The 20,467-nt window shown below is 37.9% G+C and overlaps 1 protein-coding gene across 1 annotated transcript in view; it reads left to right on the top strand.

The window, feature by feature from the left end:
- The window catches only part of LOC139714171 (basement membrane-specific heparan sulfate proteoglycan core protein-like), a 174,236-nt gene that overhangs the window by 108,783 nt on the left and 44,986 nt on the right, over window positions 1-20,467 (top strand). The window contains exon 6 of the mRNA XM_071625889.1: window positions 11,060-11,341. Within this exon, the coding sequence (XP_071481990.1) occupies window positions 11,060-11,341 (282 nt within the window). The remainder of the gene's footprint in view (window positions 1-11,059; window positions 11,342-20,467) is intronic.

Genomic DNA, 20,467 nt, shown 5'->3' with positions numbered 1-20,467 from the left:
ACTTTAATAAAGTTTCATTTATGTCCTGGCCTCTACTTGTTCTATAAATTATCTTCAATGGAAGCATGGCACTTTTAAGGAGAAGAATGAAGTAACAACCAATTAATAGGCCGGTAATTGCTTCAGACTCTTCCTTCCATCTACTGTTTATACTATGTAATTTGAGCTTCCTTTGGGTCTAATTTTCAGTTCCAACATAATAGTAGATTTTATCAGTTTGAATTATCTATTTATTATTATTATTATTTTTTGTTTTTGCTGCAGAAATATTTAGTATGCAGTATATTATTCTTATGTGTATAGCTATAAACTGTAAGCAAGATGTGCAGTTATTACATACAAAGGCTACATTAACACTAATTAGAGGCTATTGCATCTGTAGAAATGTAAAAACTCTGTCAATCATATCATACACCTGTGGGGTTTAGAGATAGAACACTGTCTATATAATTCTCTAACAAACCAATCAATGTTTATCATCTTTCAATGTCAATACAGTTGAATTTAATCCTGTGTCAGAAATAATCTTACTGAAACTGAAAAACTTACTGAAACTTAAACTGAAACCTATTTTTGCATGAGTAATTTTTTGCACTCGGCCGGATGAGAGGAGTTTCATGTATTTTTTAATTCTGTGGAATCAAGACATTAATTACTGGAACATGACAAAACAAGCAAAAATATTTGCATGCTTTTATCTTTGCGCTATTGTCTAGTTGTGTGAAATACATGAAAATTTCCGCATTGCGAAAATTTCCCCTTTTACAGTACTTATATGATCATTTTCTGAGCAATTTTTCATTGCTGATCTCTCAAGAGCATGACTTTCCATTAAAAGCAGGTAGGCCCTATATAATTATGATAATCATCAGGCAAGTTGGAAAGGCTTTTTTGTCAAGACAGTTTTTTATGTTTGTTTTTTGTTTTGTTTTTATACCTGAGTACAAATTTATTGTCTTTGGCAACATCCAATACATCTGAAACTTTTTGCGCTACTTGCGCTACTTGCGCTACTATGCATGTTCTTTGGAAAGCAATATAAAATGTAGCATTGTCACACAATGTATGCCATCCAACATCATTAACTGTACTCAAGTAATGTCTGGAAAAGGAAATGCAAACTGATTTCATATTGGAAGCAAAGCTCATGAGTACCTCTGAGAAATAATCTGTCAGAGATTGCAGTACAGTTGTAAGTCATTCAAGCTGTTAAGTCTTATATTCTTGCTTTAAAATTATATCCCGTTTTCATGTGTAGTTCCCTCATAGTACTTGTCAATCTGGGGGTGTCTGAATGAGGTATGTTGTTTTCAATTCTAGAGGTATTTTCTGCTGCCTCCCACGGCTACATTTTGATGATGTTAAGGATCCAGTTACACTGCATAGCATTCAGGAATATTTTTGACACTTTTTCAGTGCTGTTAAGATGGTTTCTTAAAGGTGGTGTTGAAATTTGAGGTGATAGATCGAGCATGAGAGTTCATTTTGTCTAACAAATATGAGCCCACATCCAAAGCAGTTTATGTGCATTTATCACCACAATTGCCACAGTTCCTTCAAAACTATTGTTGGATCGCTTTTTTCCCTTCTTTTATGTCTTTATCCAACAAATTTTTTAACAATGTATAACAAAACACAAAGTGAATACATAGATTGAATCTTTTATAGTGATAACTTTTAGTTACATATGAAGACAAACTATATATCAAGATGAAAAATTTAACAATGTATTACAAAACACCACACACAAAGTGAGTACATAGAATGAATCTCTTACAATGATAACTTTCAGATTTATATAGACAAACTATATCAAGATGACAAAATTCTATCTTATCACATGATCACTTTCTCGCGAGCAAGAGTAAACTTGCAGGACAGTGATTTTGATATAGTTTAACCTATGCCATGGACCTCATCTGGTGATTAGTAAATTGAGTTGAGTAATACAAATATAGGTACAATTATTACATTGCCACAGAGACATTATTTGTGTGTGTATGTTTGTGTTTGATTTGCGCTATATAGATTGTTGTAAAAGTTAAACAAGCTCTCATATTCAAAAATTGTTGCTTGGCCTAAAAACTATCACCTTCATGAAATGTCTGTCCAAACGAACTGTTTCTTCATTGATCATAACCACTTGCTTCATACATGTAGACAAGCTAATTTGTGAGACCCAACAGTTACTAGTAGTACATTAACCCATTGAGGACGAGTCCTGAAAATATAAAGAGAATTTCACAAAATTTCATTAAAAAACAACAACTATACATTCCCTGGTTTTGTCACTGACATATCTGTTAGGGATAGTATTATTCCCCCTGCCCTCTGATAGAGGCAAGTCAAATGCTGTTTCATTATGCGAGAAAAGTAAAAATATGTTGAGTTTTCTTTGTATTTTCTCTGTATCATTCTATGCATGTGACATCACAAGCTGTTGTAGTCTTCTCATCCAGTTGTAATGAAACTTCAAAAATTCATAACTTTTTAATGGAATGTCCAATTTTCCTTAAGCTTTCACTGATGTTTCTTATCAATATTGCTCCATTTTCACAATTCACTTGTATATGAAGGTGAACTTGTCGTCTAAGATGTACATGTACAAGCACAAATTGATACAACATGTATGATGCCAGCATTTGGATCCATATGAAGGGTAGGACTGTTGGATACTGTAATATTTGTGGTATATTTCACGGTGCTTTTGTTTTCATGAATTTTATTGAGTCGACTTACAAATCTGCAGAATACCACATACATCTTACATTTCCCAATAATTTGTGATATACTTGGTGCATACAGTGTGCTGTATATTTGTAAGGGTGTTTATTTGGAAGAATTTCGTGAGTCAGCTATTGATATTCAAGAAATTAATAATTCATAGAAGTCTTGTCTCTGATAACAGAGATGCAATGTATTTTTTTTTTCCTACATGGTGGGGGACATCTAACTTTTACTTTTGATAGAAGGGATAACTTAATTTTTCATTCCATATCACTCTGGTTCTCTGTCAAATTTAACTGTAGAAATGTTGTTCAACTCCCAATCTACAAAGTATTGTGTTTGCAAAACAAACATGTACAGTATACTCTACGATTGTTAAATATAATGATATAACAGAATAAGTAGGCAGACAGAATGCCATGGTTGTGAGGATTCTGTTTTTATATCAGGTTTTAATCTCTTTATTGATGCTTAGTAGCAGTCGCAGTAGTGGAATATGTTGAGCAAGGATAGCCTCAGGATATAGTGCTTTAACCAGTCAGTTTGTGTGTATGGCTTGTGATCAGGAGATTTTGGAACTTATTTTGGATGAGATTGTACTCTGGTGGCCAGCTCTCGCCTGAAGTTGGCCTTCCATGCCAGCTTCTTTGCGGCTTCTTTGAAATCCTCCAAGAATAGAGGGGAATGTTGGTTTGACCTGGAAGGCAAATAGCAGCGAATGGACTGTACTGATTTAAACAAACAAGCATGATGGTATAAGACTCCAATGAAGATCATTTCGGGAGTTATAGAGGTAAACTGTGCATATTTGTGTCAAAGGTGTCAGTAATCACTGTGGAAATGGCAACACAAGAAAGACAAGTATTGCAGTACACCCACACCAGAGTAATAATCAAAATTTGCTTTTTAAGTAGCCAGGTAATTTTGACAACATCAGTACAATAGCATACTGTCAGTGTTCAAAGCAACGAGCTACAGTTCCATTAGACAGATCAAATATACTGTTTGGTGTTGCACACAGAGCAGAGAAAGCCTTCTGATCCTGTCTGAATTATACCTGAACTCTAAGGCCGTACAGCACCCCAGAGCTTTGAACTATGTTCATGAGGTGACAAACGTCTGACCTCATACATCATATGAATTGTGTGACATTCCAATGTCTTATGGACTGAATTTTATCATATGTCCAGAGAGAGGTAAAAATGGAAAGATTTGCTGGATTATATCCCATTCCTTTGACAGTACTAAAGCACAATAGTTAAAGGAGAGTCCAGGCAATTTTCATAATTTCACATCATGTAGTACATATTTCAACAGCACCATGTTTATAGTTGTGGAATTATATGTGGTCCATGAGCAGAGAAACCAATACTCTGAAAAAAAAAAAAAACAAATTACACTGAACAAGGATGATGACGAACCTGTCTACAGCAGCCACCCAAGGGAAGTGAAAAGAGTGGTCATTATAGGCAGGTGGCTGCTATGGACAGGTTATCTGACATTTTATGTGTGTTGCCTACTATTGTTGTAATAGACAGTAAAGTGACATAAGGGCTTTTTACACTTGTAAAATTTTGCTTAGCCCCGGACCAACGGTGGGGCTAAGGGGGGGCCTTAGCCCCACCGTTGGTACGGGACTATCCTTAGCCCACTTTCTGTTTACACTCGTTTTTGCCAAAGTGGGCTAGCCCCACCAATAGTACGGTACTATCTGGCCCTGCAAAATAGCAGGGGTTAGCACCGCAATTGCGGTGCCAAGCAAGTGAGTGTAAACAGAACGAAAAAATAATCCTGGGCTAAGCGACGGAGACGAAGTCCGACCCTCACTGACCAATCAGAAACGAGGTCATCAAGTGCTGCCGGTGCGTGCGTGTACTTGTACAGTACACAGCGTAATTATGAATATTCGTGTGGTTTGGAAAGTCCTGGGCTAAGAAATACGAGTGTAAAAAGGTCAGTTTTCTCCTTAGCCCCGGACAAGAGATAGTACGGGACTAATTGGCGAGTGTAAAAAGCTGAAAAAATTGGTACGGGACTAACGATAGTCCTGGGTCAGAGAAAGTCCGGGGTTAAGAAACACAAGTGTAAAAAGCCCTATAGAAGTGTAAAATGCACTCCTCACCACAAATAATTGTTGAAATAGCTAGGCCAGTGGCCTAGATGCCTCCTGCTACATGTATCTCTGAGATGAACTATTATAAGGAAGTAAACACATTGCTTGTCTGTTGTTAAAAGCAGGCTGACAGTATACTGAGACATTCTCAGAGACTCCAACTCTCCCGTTTTCGACGGGAGATCTCCCGCCGAAAGCCCATTTTTGCAAAATCTCCCGTTCTCCCGTTTGAGATTTGATTTCTCCCGCCTGGCTCTGTGTCTCCCGGTGGAAAGGATTTCTTACTTTTTGCTATCGTATGTTGAAAAAATAAGCCTTAGATAGCACCAGAGAACATCTAGAACCCTAGGAACTTCGCGCTTCGCACACATCAACTCCCGTTTACTAGGGGTTTCGGGCGGGAGAATCTCCCGATCAGAAGATGCTTGGGGTTGGAGTCTCTGCATTCTAACCTGCATGTAGAAATCTAGGATTGTTATGCAGCTCACTTTGGTATATGGGCACAAGGAATCATTTAATTATTATGAGGTGTTCAGTCTAATGTACTTCAGTCAGAGGAGCTCCCTTACAGTTGCATTATGCATTGTAAATTTTGTGATAGTCTGAAGTTATAAAGCTTTGATGTTGCCTCTGAAGGGAAAATGTGTATGCATTCAGTGCAGTTCAAGGTAAACTATCTTTTCTGTTTTGCATTTTGGGATAGATAATAAAGACTGTTGAATCAGCTGAAATTATTTTCAGGGTAAAAGGGTTTGTGAGATTACCAGTAACCTTGAAAATGCATGAAAGAGTTTTTCTTTCCAGTTGTCGATCTTTCCACAATATGAATTTGTGCTCTCATGGTATTCTATATAATTTTCATCAGGATTAGTTTTTGCAGTTATTTTTAAGATTAGCTTTTTGAAGACATGGCTCTCTTCTTCCTGTGCTCTACTGCCTCACCATGACTGGCTGTCAAAGCCACAAAAGATGGTGTTCATGGTTGTACCTTGGATGGTGTAGTCTGCTCAGGTAGCTGTGAAGTGTGACTAAGTACTTGAAAGGGATCAAAGCGATGTCTTCTGTGAAGGTATAGTGTATGTAAGTGGAAATAAGTTGAAGGTAAAGTGCAGTGGCCCACTGAATCAGATCTGATAATGATCGACACAGGTGAAATCTCTTTGTGGCTGACCCATTTATTGGTTGAAGATTAGTTCCTCACAGCCACCACCATGACTGTGCTCTCTCTAGCACTGTTTTTAAACAGCACTGACTTGGTCCTATGCTGATTATTGCCAGTTTAAACAGGCTCCAAGCAATGTGATATTATACAGGCATTACCTTTTCAGAGATGTAGTATGATACTTAACATCCCCTCCCCAGGAGTTACTATATTTTTCCCCCAAGAAGTTTTATTCATCCCCACCCCCCCCCCCCAACCTCGAGCCTGCAGTGCTGGGGGGAAAAAAAAATCAAACAGACTTTCAAGTGTTCTATTACAATGATAGACTGTGACATATAATGGCAATGTATGTTATACATATACTTTGTATGATCTGCACAAATACACGTCACTTGATTTTAGTTGCCTTGGCAGCCACTCAAATTCTTGAATTATATTAGGCCTATACACTTGATGTGATATCCCTACTCCCAATTTAATTCTTTTGATCCTTGCTGTTTGCATGCAGTCAGTCATAAAATCATTAATTTTTTATGCCTCCGCCACGAAGTGGTGCCGAGGCATTATGTTTTCAGGTTGTCCGTCCGTCCGTAACGACTAACGTCCGTCCGCTTTTGTTTACGCGATAACTTGAGTAATATTGACTGGAATTTTACCAAACTTGGTCCAAGTATAAAGTATGATAGGGCAATTATTTGATTAGATTTTGGGTGAAATCGGCCAAAGGTCAAAGGTCAAGGTCAAATCATGAAATTGTATCCGATTACCGCGATAACTCAAGACTGGATAGAGCAAATTTCACCAAACTTTGTGGGAGGATGATGTATGATGGGGCAATTACTTGATAAGTTTTTTAGCGAAATCAGACAGAGGTCAGAGGTCAAAGATCAAGGTCAAATCCTAAAATTGATCTGTTTACGTGATAACTCAAAACTGGATGAAGCAGCTTTCACCAAACTTGGTCCAAGGATGATGTATGATGGGACAATTAGTTGAGTAGATTTTAGTGACATTGGCAAGAGGTCAAAGGTCAAACGGTCAAGGTCAAATGCTAAAAATGTTGCTATTTCCCTTATATCTATGCAATGCCCAAAGGTATTTTCTTGAAACTTAGTGTAGACATGTACTACTGCGTAAAGATTCTCCAGAGAGATTCATGTCATAAGGTCAAAGGTCAAAAGGTCAAAGATTAGGTGAATATGTTGCAATATCACTTTTCTCGCAAATGGTTCAATGTATTTTCATGGAACTTGGTATATACGCATATACAGACTGGCAGGGATAATCTAGGGAATTTAGGGGTCATGGGTCAATAGTCAGGGGGGTCAAAGGTGAAGGTCAACTCCTCAAAATGTTACTATTTCCCTCATACTGTAGTATATGCAATGCTTGCATTATTAGTTTAAAAACTTAATATATACATGCATTACCTAATGGAGATTCTCTGGGAAATTTCCAGCCAGAAGGTCAAAGGTCAAAGGTTAAGGGTCAAAGGCAAGGTTTCAATGCCCCCGCGAAAAAATCTAATTTGTACTGTAATTGCACTCTTTCTTCATACCTTGGAAATTACTCAATGCATAAACTTATAAAAGGGTCCGTCAGAAGTTAAAGGACAAGTTCACCTTCATAAACATAAGGATTGAGAGAATGTAGCAATATTAGTACAACACATCAATGAAAGTTTGAGGAAAATCAGACAATCCGTTCAAAAGTTATGAATTTTTGAAGTTTTTGTACAGTACCCGCTGGATGAGAAGACTACTGCAGTGTATGAATAACTTAGATGTCACATGCGTACAACAATATAAGGAAAATATAAAGAGAATTTCACAAAATTCCATCTTTTGAAAAAAGTACACATTCCCCTGACTCGTTACCGACAAATGTTATGGGTAATATTATTCCCCCTGCCTTTAGAAAGAGGCAAGTCAAGTGCTCTTTTATTATGCGAAAAAAGTGAAAATATATTGAATTTTCTTTTACATTTTCTTTATACTGTTGTACGCATATGACTCACAAGCTGTAGTAGTCTCCTCATCCAACGGTTCCAACACAAAAATGTAAAAAATTCATAACTTTTGCATCGATTGTCCAATTTTTCTCAAACTTTCACTGATGTGTTCTACTAATATTGTTGCATTTTCTCAATCCATATGTTTATGAAGGTGAACTTGTCCTTTAAGTAAAAATCCTCAATTCCCTAAATATGTGTACCTGTACTCTTAGACAATTATAGCAAACCCAGTTCAAGGAAAGTGACCATTCAAGATATTTCTGACAAACCTGTCATTTCAGTATTTTGCCAGTTATGTGAAACTGTCATCACACATTGTGGAGACATTGTACTATACACCCATAGGGAGAATCATGCATTTATGGCGGAGGCATCAGTCGCCATAGTGACATTTCTAGTCTTTCATAAATTGTTTTTCTGTACTTCAATAATGAGGGAAAGTCATTCTACTCTTTTTTCCCAAAAGTTGCAGGGCCATTGCTACTTATTGAGGATTCTTCCATTGTGGAAATATTTATGATTTGCAAATAGGAAAATATGAATTGGAATAATCTTTCCTTGATTCAGCCAATATATTTATATTTAAAGTAGATGTACTAATTGATTTCTTTGAACAGGCATTTGATACACAGATGCCAACCTTTTCAAACCTTTCTCTGAGTATCATAACACAAGCTCTTGTCAAACTGTGGACATGGTGTCTGGGACAAACATACTGTAAACTAAGGATTGACAACACATACGTAGACCATTAACCACTCAGGAATACTTTAACCCACCTGGTCTGTACTGATCCATAAACTCAGCGTTCTGTATTTGCTGTAGACTTTGTACATATGAAGACATTTGGTCGTCTCAGTGAATAATTCCTTTAGAGACTGACAAACTTAGAATTAGATTCTCCCAGAGAGTAATTGCATCATCATCAAAGAACATAGCACACTCACTTGAAACTACAGGACTACAATAGGTAAGACATACACAGTGAGCACTGACTTTTTTATCCTGTCAAGGCCTAGCAGTCTGCAGTTCAAGATTTCTTTTCAATACCCATGGTGCAGTGGACAGTTATGCATGAAATAAAGGCCTCCACATATTGCCACAACTCAGAAACACATTAAGCATCTGGAAACATTCATTGCTATTAAAGCATGGAGATGAATAGTAAGTTTATTTATTTATTTATTTATTTATTTATTTATTTATATGTTTTATTTTCACAGGGTGGTAAGTTGCTGCTGAATTCTATGCTATTGTTTTGTGATATACGATACAGAGCTTATTCATGCAGCAACTACATTAGGCTTATCTATTGAATATTGTCAGAGCTGAGGTATGATGGCAAAGCTTGCTGTAAAATTCTAAAAGTCTTTTCTTTCACCATGCATACATTTTATTACTATTGACAAGATGAAATAAAGGAAGCAGGTGCAAAGTTTGTTAATATAGGAATAATTGATTTATGGAAAGAGAAAGCAAGACAACAGTGAAAATATTGTTTGAAATACCATTGTGTACTTGCTACACATTTTTACTTGATCCCAATGAGATATGAAATACTCAAAAACTCTGTACAAAACTCTCCAGGTTCCTATAAGTAAAGGGTTAAATAGGCTACCTTTATTTACATGCTATCTTGTTGTGTGATGTTGGCAGGGCAAGGCTACCTGGCTATTCTATCAGCTTTATGAGTTGTTAGCCTGTCTGGAGAGGGTGACTAGGCTGGTGATATCCACCCAAACTCAGCACCAATGAAAGCACCTAGCCTTGATACACTTACAAACAGCAATAATTGGTAAACTATACTGGGATCACAGATGATTGACCACAAATGACGCAGAAAAGAAGGAAACAATCGTGCACTCAGCTTATCATTCTTCCTTGGACATTATCACATTAAGTTAGTTTATTCCTTTTTGAAATCACTGTTTATCACTCTCGCCAATGAATTAATCAACCCCCCCCCCCCCCAAAAAAAAAAAAAGAAGAAGAAAAAGATACAAACACACACTCTCACAAAAGAACAAAGTGTGCATCATGCAAACACCACCCTGATACCCCTGGGTAACCGACTACATCCATACACCTCAATTGTGGCATCCAGCCTGTAGCTCAATTCAAGTTATTATAGGTCCTCTATTCAGGGAATGATAATATGTTGCGTGACAAATCACCACGCATGATGAAATTGGTAGGGTGGTATATACTGCCCTCATTCTAGTTGCTTGTGTGTTAATAGTCTATTCATGCAGACTCAAAAGTATAGCACCATGAAGATCATATTCCATATTTCTCATAATAAACTGTTGAAAGGCAGAATAATACTCAAAAGAGTTTGTTTGTATTATGCTTGTACCTTTGATTAATGTTTTATGTACACAGGAGTTATATCAATTTGCATTATTTGGAAACATGCACACACAGGTTCAGAGGTCAAGACTGGGTATGCTACTCAGTGTAGAGTGGAGTTAGTACTCAATTCAGGGAGAAGTGGTAGTGAAGAGGCAAGGGACGTACAGGGAGGGAAGCCTTTCAGAGAGGACTTGACTGGCTGGAGTAAGGGGGGGTGGCAGGCAGTCAGGGATGCAGCAGACCCTTAGAGGAAGGCTGAGATTTATGTCCCCTCTTGCTGCTTGTTTACTCACTGGCTGCATTCATGGAAAGTTTCATGTAACATGACAAGACAGAAGAGGATACTGCAGTGTGGACTATTCAACCCCGGGCTTGAAAAAACTTAGTCTTTCTGTGCTGAGCATTGCTCTGCTCCATCGCTTTTGGACTGTGCATGGCGACTTTGGATTAGGTTTTTGAGCTTTAAGACTTTTGTCAGCACTCCTGCCAAAGTGGACTGTTGAGCGTCTTTCTTCATCTGCATGGAAGGATGGATCATAGGTTATAGGTCATAATGTAACTTGAACAAAGTTTGACCTCTTGAAAACCTTGAGTTACATGAACTCAGTTGTCGTATTAGAATAGTGACCAGTGAAAAATAGGATGGGTATACAGCTGGATATGGCATATTTTTATCTTCTTCTGTGTACAGTCGTGGTGGTGACTCCCACAACACAAGCTCAGTCGACTGCACCCATCGTCCCGACATGTGACCCACTCAATCAGATCTCCTGTCCAAGCCTTGGGACGTGTCTGCCAATACGTCTACGCTGTGACAACACCATCCATTGTCCAGATCGCTCAGATGAGGAGGGATGTCCACCCATCTGTAGATTTGACCAAGAAGCTTGCCCTGATGGCTCCTGCATCTTCATCAACCAGATCTGTGACCGAATCTACGACTGCCCAGATGGCTCTGATGAACTCAACTGCCGTGAGTATAGATACAATCTCACTTCTAACTTTGCCGATAAAATTATATTTTAGAAATGTCATAGGTCTCAAAGTTTCAATTGTTGAATGTGCACTCAGATGACAAATACACACACACACACACACACACAAAAGAAAGAAAACCACACACTCACACACATAGATGTATTGCTCCTAGTTGATTCTTGAAATCTACATTGTGTTGGATTTTTTGTATGGTATCATTGAGAAATCCAAGCCTGACAACTTTTTATATTTGTGTATTATTCCACAATTGATGCCACCATCCATGCATGTGAAGAAGGCTAAAGTTATGTGCATACTGTTGGAGAATCAATATCTATAATTAGAAGCATTAGGAGTAAGATCACTGATGTATGCTTCTGTTATTTTGTAATGCATTTCCCATGAAACAATATAGTAAGTTTACCATTAAGTATTTGTCAAGTCGTAAGAACTCATTTGTTAAAAACATTAACAAAGTTAAACTTGTAATCGTGAGACCAATAGCAGGGCTCAAATTACACTGAGGCTATTAGGTCATGGCTTTGATGCCCCTCCAAAGCTTGAAGAGCTTAAGGCTACTATTGGCCATGACCCTTTTCTGTAAATGTAACTAGAAACTAGAAAGTTTGAAGACAAAAACATAAATTTTCCCCACCTTTTCATAGATCTGTCGCACACACATACATTTTTCTTCCAGAATGTGGTCTAAAATATTACATTTCCCCTTTTATTTTCATTGAATAGATATCAAGGTATTATGTACAGTATCACATCCTAGCACAACAGTGATGCCAAGCAAAGAAACACCAATCAAATCATTGTTGGTGAAAGTGAAAAAAATTATTTCGAAGTAAATCACTTTTGGCCGTGATGCCTCCTCCAAAATTTAGCGTCAAGACCAAGGTGGCCATGACCAAAATCACAAAGAATTTGAGGCCTGCAATAGCACAACACAAAACAAATTCTTTATACTTAGTGTATGTTAGGTAAGTTGCCACCAGAAGGAGATAAATGCCGTGCATTCAAATTAATGTTGGGTATTGCCATGGAGATGTGACATTTGATTTGTGATCACGCTCTTTCCTCAAGCATATGAGAATTCACACATGTACAAAGTTTTTGTGAGTGGAACCACAATGCAGTGTTATACAACTTGCAAAACTGTTAGGCCTATATTTGTAAAATTTGAAGAAATGGTGCAAAATCAGGAAAATATGTCATACTTTCATATGACTTCTCCAGCCATCAATATAGGGCCAGAGAATGCAAACTAAGTAAAACAACACATTACTGAAAGTATCAAAAAATATTTAATTTTTTCCAATTGTTTATCATATATTGTATTTTAGAAATTGTGTATTTATATCATAATTGTTCATATATTTGAACATTATTACTTGGATTTTTATGTGCCATAATCAAAGAGTTGAACAGGTTTAGCATTATAAAAGGACTGACAAATACATCCATGAAATCAATCTGAAAAAGAAACATTGGTAGACAAAGCACACTGATCATGTACAACTCTTAATTTTCCATGTTACTCAGCCTTTCTCCTGCCATAGCAGTTTATTTAATATTGTATGTAGGCCTACGGTTTTGACATGTATTGGAAATATTTTCCCCTCATAATGTGACTTCTCAAGGTCACTGTGCAAACTCACTTAATATATTAAAGATTCATTTGCTTTGTTATTGCAGTATCAAAAAAAAAGGGAAAAAAAAACTAAACTAGCAAATTTTAGTGAATTGAGCCATGTACAGTAGTAACAATAGTAACAGAGTTACAGTTTGTGCAAATCAGCCAATGATAACTTGCCACATCCTGTTCTATTATTCCTGTGCTTGTAATCTTTTCACAGCTCTGTTTTCATCTCATTTTATTCAGGAGTGATAGTTCTGCTCTTTGCTTCATGCTGTAATCCTGATTGATGAGTGTTGGTGACACTGTCTGACTGATGTCAGACCGATGCCATTGTTGTGTCATGTGTGTGCTTTATATACTGTGATATATGTGAAGCCACAATGTAAAGCTAGTTGTAGATCTGTGTCAGCATGAGTGCCATTTGTTACTTTTATGGGTGATCTCCAAGCACACTGTGCCTGATTGAAGGCCCCCACTCATGCTACGTGAGAGGTCTTTCACCATCTCCTCTGATGCTCATTACAGCATTCCTGCATGTTTGACTTGTCTGTCACAAGAAGCTGTTCAAAGACTATGTTTTAATGTACACGAGTGTACGAGTAGGCACAAAGTAACTGCATCAGATATTTTTCTTTCATTGGTGGCAGCATTTTTTTCCATCCATCCATATCATGTTATGTCAGTTTTAATCATTGCTTCATTTGTGAAATTCTTGGCACTTGCTGGTGGGTAATCATCACATGTCTATACATATTTATATCTTCATATGAAGATAACCTGTCAGGACTTGTAAAGCAGCTCATAAAAGTTATACCAAGAACAGGATTTCCCACAGTGTGTTTAGTTAGTTGTAAACAAAAGCACTGATGTTTTGATTAATATAACATAAGGGGATTTTAAGCTATAGAATTTTCATGCAGAATGCAGGATTTCAGGAAGAGAGACTGAAGGCCATATCTGCAAGTTAAATTATCAGTTTATTAGCAACCACACCCCTCGGTACATAGCTCTCCCATATATAATTTCTTGCAAATGAAAACATATTACAAATTCTGTCTTTTTCTGTACACAAGGATGTCCCCAGAGTAAGGAGAGTCAAGGTGTTTAAGTTTTTAGAGGAAGTTTGGTCTAATATCAGAGGCTGTGAAATTTGGAACCTTGAATTATTTCCTGTCACGTAATTTTATTACCCTTGACTAGAATGCTCAATGTGCATGCATGCTGAAGTAATTTGATGCAAATTCATCCATTATCGAGTCATAATCACACTTTGCAAAGTTGAATCAGCACTCATTTATAATCTTAATCCTTGTGTAATAGTTTAAACCAAGAAAGGAGAGATTTATCCATTTTCAACCTGCCTGTGATCATCTTCCTTTCATCCATACTGACACACTTCCATGGCATCCCATCTACACAGGTGGTGCTTTCAGTAATTATACAGGTGACACTATTGTGAGGTTATGATAACATATCTTCCTAGTTACTGAAGTTTCTGTCTAAATAGTTTCCTTAAGGCTATTAAATCATGAATCAATTCATATTCAGCATTTCTTCAGCTATGAGTTTATCCATGGCATAAACAAAAGCAGTATGATAATTGACAAAAACGAGGAAAATCTGTTGTTTAGATATCAGTTTTTGACATATAATGTACCCTGGCTGGAGGACATCCAGATGTGAGTACAGAATATAGCTCTTGTAGGTTTAAAGTCGTAAAACAGCTAGGGCAGGAAAATAACTGAGGGCCAGTCAAGGGGGAACAATTTTCTCTGTGTTGTGATTTGAAATATACTGGAAACAGGATACAGAACCTTGTGTAAAATATACAGAACTTTGTATAAAAATCTCTACCAAGATACATGTATACCCAAATACCTTGGTCAATACAACATCTCTGTTCGTCAAGTTTTCAGTCACTTTTATTTTATAAGTTTCATTTTCTTAATTTCTTTTTATTGATGGGGTAGGAAGGGTGTGTTTCCTATTAGGACTTAAAATTTAATCAGTCTCTATGTTCACAATTGCATCTGTGTAGCATAAAGGTTATATGATACTCTTTGTCTTTGTTTTGAAGATTTTTTTTTTCTTTAAGAGTTAGGTCCCTACTTCTCCTGATTAGAGCAGCACAGTGTTGATATGAGAATTACAGAATTAATACCTTGAAAAACTAGATAGTCATGATGAAGTATCAAAGTCCATGGCAGAATGGATCCAGAGGGATACCATACATAGAAAGGATTAAGTGTGAAATTGTTGAAAGTATCAATTTTATTCCCAAAAAGGTGCAGTCGTATTTTACCAATACCTTCAAGGACTCAACCCTTTTGTTGTGGATAAGTTCTTAAAGATAATATAAAGTTTTGGTACCTCAAAAGTTTCTCTGAGTTTCCTTGTCTTAGTTTGTGTTTCAGGTTAAAGTACCTTTCATATTACTAACACTGTGAGACTTACTCGCCCCAAAGTGCTCTCATGTCTTAGTAATCATGCAATAATGGTTTCGTACAATACGTGTATATTGATTGTCGCGGTACCACGTCGAGTCAAACTAACAGCTCGTTTGAATTTTTCATAGCCCGCTCTGCTCTGGTACGAAACCATTATTGCATGATTACTAAGACATGAGAGCACTTTGGGGCGAGTAAGTCTCACAGTGTCAGTTATGTACGGTAGAGAATTCAGCCATTGGCTGCGCATTAGCCATTGGCTGAATTTGCGTAATATGAGAGGCCGTTCCGCGCGCAATCGCCATCTTCGTTCCAGCGCAATGTTCGATCGCGAAGCGATTTTTATCTGACCGAAAAATCGGAAAATATCATCGAAATCTGCGGAAATACGGAACTGAATTCGTGCTCTCTTACAAGCGTGATTATCGTTCTCAGCATGGATGAACCAGCTGACAAATCGGAGAAGGCAAAAGCCAAAAAAGATACCGAGCTGTGTGAGCCCAGCTCCGGCAGCAAAGAAGAAGGCTGCAGGCAAAACTCTGTCTAGCGGCGGGAGGCCTAAGGCATCCCGCCCCGCGGCTTCGGGGAAGGCACAGCCGAACCCGCCCGCACCAGCTGCTACCGCTCCCAACCCGACTGTGACTACAGCGGAAAATAGCACGGAGGTTATGTCCCGCATTGGGAAACTCGAGTCAATGTTCGAAAAAATGATAGTGTGTCCTGTGTGTATCTAATAGGCAGGTGCAATTGTTTCTTACATCTTCTCTAGATCATGAAGTAGTAAAATTGAGTCGCATTGTTTGTGAATTCTGCCCAGACATGAGTTGAAATTGATGGATGGCCATTGTTTGATGGCCCCACCCAATCAGGTAATCACCGAAGGAAAAATCAACCTTTTCATTCTTTCTTAGAAGGGATATTAATTGTTCAAAAGATAGTGTAGGGTGCCTTGGGGCATGCACCATTTCTCTTCTCGATGGTGGATGCTGTCCTGAGTGCTGAGATGCATTTTATATGTGTAATACTGTTTACAGAGCCCCTGAAGAAGTGGTCACAATTTAGTGAATGACATTATCTTTGAGGGGCACTGCAAGGAGGTTGTATTATGTTTCAAATCATATTGGAGCTCAAGTGAGCAGTGAGACCCCCAGAGTGCTTGTTCCATTTTTTGTGGTGTTATACACCAACTTTATGGACATAAATCTGTGTGCTCCTCATACTTTGTTTATGTGCAGCTGTCATGCAGAACTAGGTTGTAAGGTTGTGTGCATGTGTGAGTGTTGGGATGGGGTGTTAGTGATGGAATGTAGATTACAGGGCTCAGTTACCAATATGATGATCAATCCAACTTTTTGCGACAAAATGTACTTTGAACCTTTCCAGAGCATGACATAAATCCAATGATATATGTCATGCAAGATTGTGAATACAGCAAGTTATCATTGCCACACAAATCAGACATATTTCACCCATCCTTGACAAGGCTCACAAAATACACAATTTCCCCCATTCTTGTAAGTTCGTTAGTGCAGACAAAGTCTGCAAAGTGACTCTTCAAGAGCACAGCATTGCTAACAAACATGTTTCTATCCTTTTGACACGGAAAATTACTCTGCTCTCAGAGGCCCAAAGCCATTTCTGAGGCGCTTTTTCACTTTGATCAATGGCTTGGAATGGAATGTATGCAGTCTTTCAAAGCAAATTTGTTGCCAAAATCTTTGAATGTGAGCATAGTGTGGCGATAAATTTGATTAGTTATCCATGTCATTTGGCAGATATTGCCTGGAGCACATAGAATTGTGAAAATAACAGCAGCAATGTAAAATATCCTTCTGGATCTACAGCCAGTCAGATGACTGTGCACATCAACCCTGGGCAGTCACAGCGGACGGGTGCAATCAACTCACTGTTATCATTTTGACCTGACCTCGCTTTCCTCTTCAATGAGCACGTTTCGCACGAAAACCGCTAGGAAAGTGTCCCAGCAAAACTGCTGTAACTTTACTATTATTTCATATTTTTTTATAATCCAAACGGTTATGAAAAGTAAAAACCTAATTCTAACCTGCCATTATGTTACCTTCTTAAAATAACGACGATAAAATATTCCAAAATGGAGCATAACTTCACTCTCAAAACGGAAAATAATTGTCAGAAATCGTTGCTAAAATTTCACATTTTGAGTTCGTGAACAAAAAAAAAAAATTAAAGTATGTTACTAAGTATGTAATTATTTCCGTAACTCTAAAATATCACATTCGAGAAGTCATGCGTCCGGATATGTGTGGAAATAATCGAAAGAGGTGCACTTTCTACCTTCGTTCCGAACACGAAATTTCATAGTCATTCACACACGCGAAGACAGGGTACAGTCCCACGTACCCACATCTTTGTCTCTCTCACAGTCACCTGTACTTCAGTGCCGTACGGCACTGCTGTACTCTGATCGTAACTCGTACCGGGAATTCGTAGTTTAATGTTACTTGCTAGTGCAGTAAAATCTGCGTAAAGTCCGAATAATGCAATGTCATGAATTTGCAACTGGTATCATAGCTGATAGATATTCACATTTTTGCTACTTTCTTTTTAATAGGCCATGATCAGCTCTGATAGCGTAAATGCTTGTTTTTGAGGTGGCGAAGTCCCCTGTAGCACACTGCTACAGTTTACTTATCGACACCCCGCGTCCCACTCTCATAGCATGCATGTGCAGTGTACCAAGGAGAGTGTACTAGGCATCAGCATCATATCGTGCAGCCACCTTGCATCGCACAGTAACAGTACGCTGCATTGCATCGACCAATCAGCTCGCTAGATCGTAGCAGCATGGGAAAGTCCATTCATTGCGCAAGCGCAAATCAGTTTTTCTTAGAATATGACGTCATTATTCTGGTTTGCTGCTCCTAGATTTCTGACAAGATACCTCATTTATTATACCCCCGCCAAACGAAGTTTGAAGGGGGTATATAGGAATCAGCGGACGGTCGGGCGGTCGGTCGGGCGGTCGAGCGGTCGGTCCGTTGCAAATCTTGCGTCGCGAACTACTTCCCATGGTAACGGCATGTTATTGGTAAAATATCTTATAGGGCAAAATGCTTCATGGCAAAACTGCTTCATCAGTGTTCTTCCAATTCTCATGGAATTCATATTGAATGTTTGTCTTAGGATATAGGTCAGCATGACACATTTCTTGACAGTTACAAAAAGTATGTTGCCATGGTAACAGCTCACATATTATGAGCCAAAATGATGAAAATTTTGTGTTGCAAACTACTTGAACCTCAGTTTTTGCCCAATTTCCATGAAACTTGGTACAGATGTGTGCCTTTGGTTGTAGATGTGCAAGACACATTTTTTGACAGTACCCGAAAGTACGGCATATGGTAACGGCATATTAATGGCAGAAGATCAAGGAAAGATCTTGCGGATTTAACTACTTCCTCAGTTTTTTGACCAAAGCTTATGAAATGTTGTTTTGACCAAAGCTTATGAAATGTTGTTTGGCGGGGGTATAACCAGTCGCTGTAGTGACATTTCTAGTTTTCACTTGTGACTTCAAAAATAGGTCTTCAGCAAAGCGAACAGGGCTACATTAATGTCCACACATGTCTTATGAACATATGTATGTCAAGTTTCATGAATATTAAGTGGTGCGTCCAGATGTGTCTGGAAATAGTCGGACTGTAGTTTTCCGAGACAGCGAAACATGGAATGTTGAATAACTTTAAAAGTTCTTAATCATTTCTCATGATTTTTCGTATGTAGATAGAAACCATAATTTTGCATTGATACTGAAAGTTTGAGCGATTTTGGTGAATGTATAGCGGAGATATGAGAAGGTGAAATTTTGGTGAAAATGAGAACGCCTGATTCGCACTGCCTCGATGACGGTTGAAAATTCAAAACGTTTCGTGGGTTTTGGGGGAGTTAATTATAGTTGTCCGCTGCGACTGTGGGAGTGCTCACATACACACTACATGCAATATTCAAGAACTGTGTATTTTCCTTTTTTATAGAGAGCTGTGAAAGATTTCTGTGAAATAGGCCTATGTAATGAATGTGAGCAAAAGAAGGAATAAAAAAAAGTTGCAAAGAAATTTTTTGAACAGTTATGTTACTATTTCCCCTGGTTTCAATTTGTTATTTTGTGCAAAAGTACCAATTTCTATTCCTAGTGCACATATCATACTATGTTTGGTATGGATGTTGTGGTTTGTTAGATAGACTTAATTTCAATTCATTTCATTTCACAATGAATTGTTTATCATAATCCAGAGTTTGCTCGTTTTATCACAATCCCCAGTTTACTCGTTTTATCACAATTTGAAGTGGCTATAATGCAATGAAATGTCATTCGTAGATGCAACATATATAAAAAAAAGGAGAAAATGATATATTTCAAGTTACTCAAGTATTGCACACATTTCATAAAGTGTGGACATTCCTGTCAGTCCTTGCCTACAGAAGGGTGCCTGTATAACATCACTGAGTGCATTCCCAGAGTCACTGGCTACGGTTTCACTTTCCTCATCTAGTGTTCTTTGTTCATCAGGATGTTATTCAGGTATCTACAGCTCAGACATGAAGAAAGAAGGCATTCATAGCAAAACATATGTCCTAAAGGAGTATTGACAACTTACATAAAAATGCAGGAGTGGAGAGGAGGGAGAGGGGAGAGTTTAATGTCATTAGGAAGGTTATTTATATACCCATAACTACCAAAACCAAAAATTTTTGTGTATCACAGCGTGAGTGTTCAGATGTCTGTTCTTCTCATGATGTTGGTTGTGGCTACAGGGTTCTTAGAAAATGCTAAAAATTTGTGCAGGAACCTGCTGAAAGATGAAACTACTGTGCAATCCACTTCATTGCATTAAATAGAGTGAATGAACAGAAGAAAGTTCTATTGAATATGATCCTTCAGTATGGACAAATTAAAATACATGTATTTAGAATCAGAATGTGAAGAAAGGACATCTTAATTGAAAGTCTCTCTTTTTGGACTAGAGCACATTCCTACACTTTTGTT

The sequence above is a fragment of the Diadema antillarum genome, unplaced genomic scaffold (genome assembly GCF_040938485.1).
Source record: "Diadema antillarum isolate AM-2024a unplaced genomic scaffold, OU_Dant_1.0 seq00002183_RagTag, whole genome shotgun sequence".
In the NCBI taxonomy this organism is placed as follows: Eukaryota; Metazoa; Echinodermata; class Echinoidea; order Diadematoida; family Diadematidae; genus Diadema; species Diadema antillarum.
The sequence above is the reverse complement of the archived record's forward strand: the minus strand, read 5'-3'. Positions and strand labels throughout refer to the sequence as shown.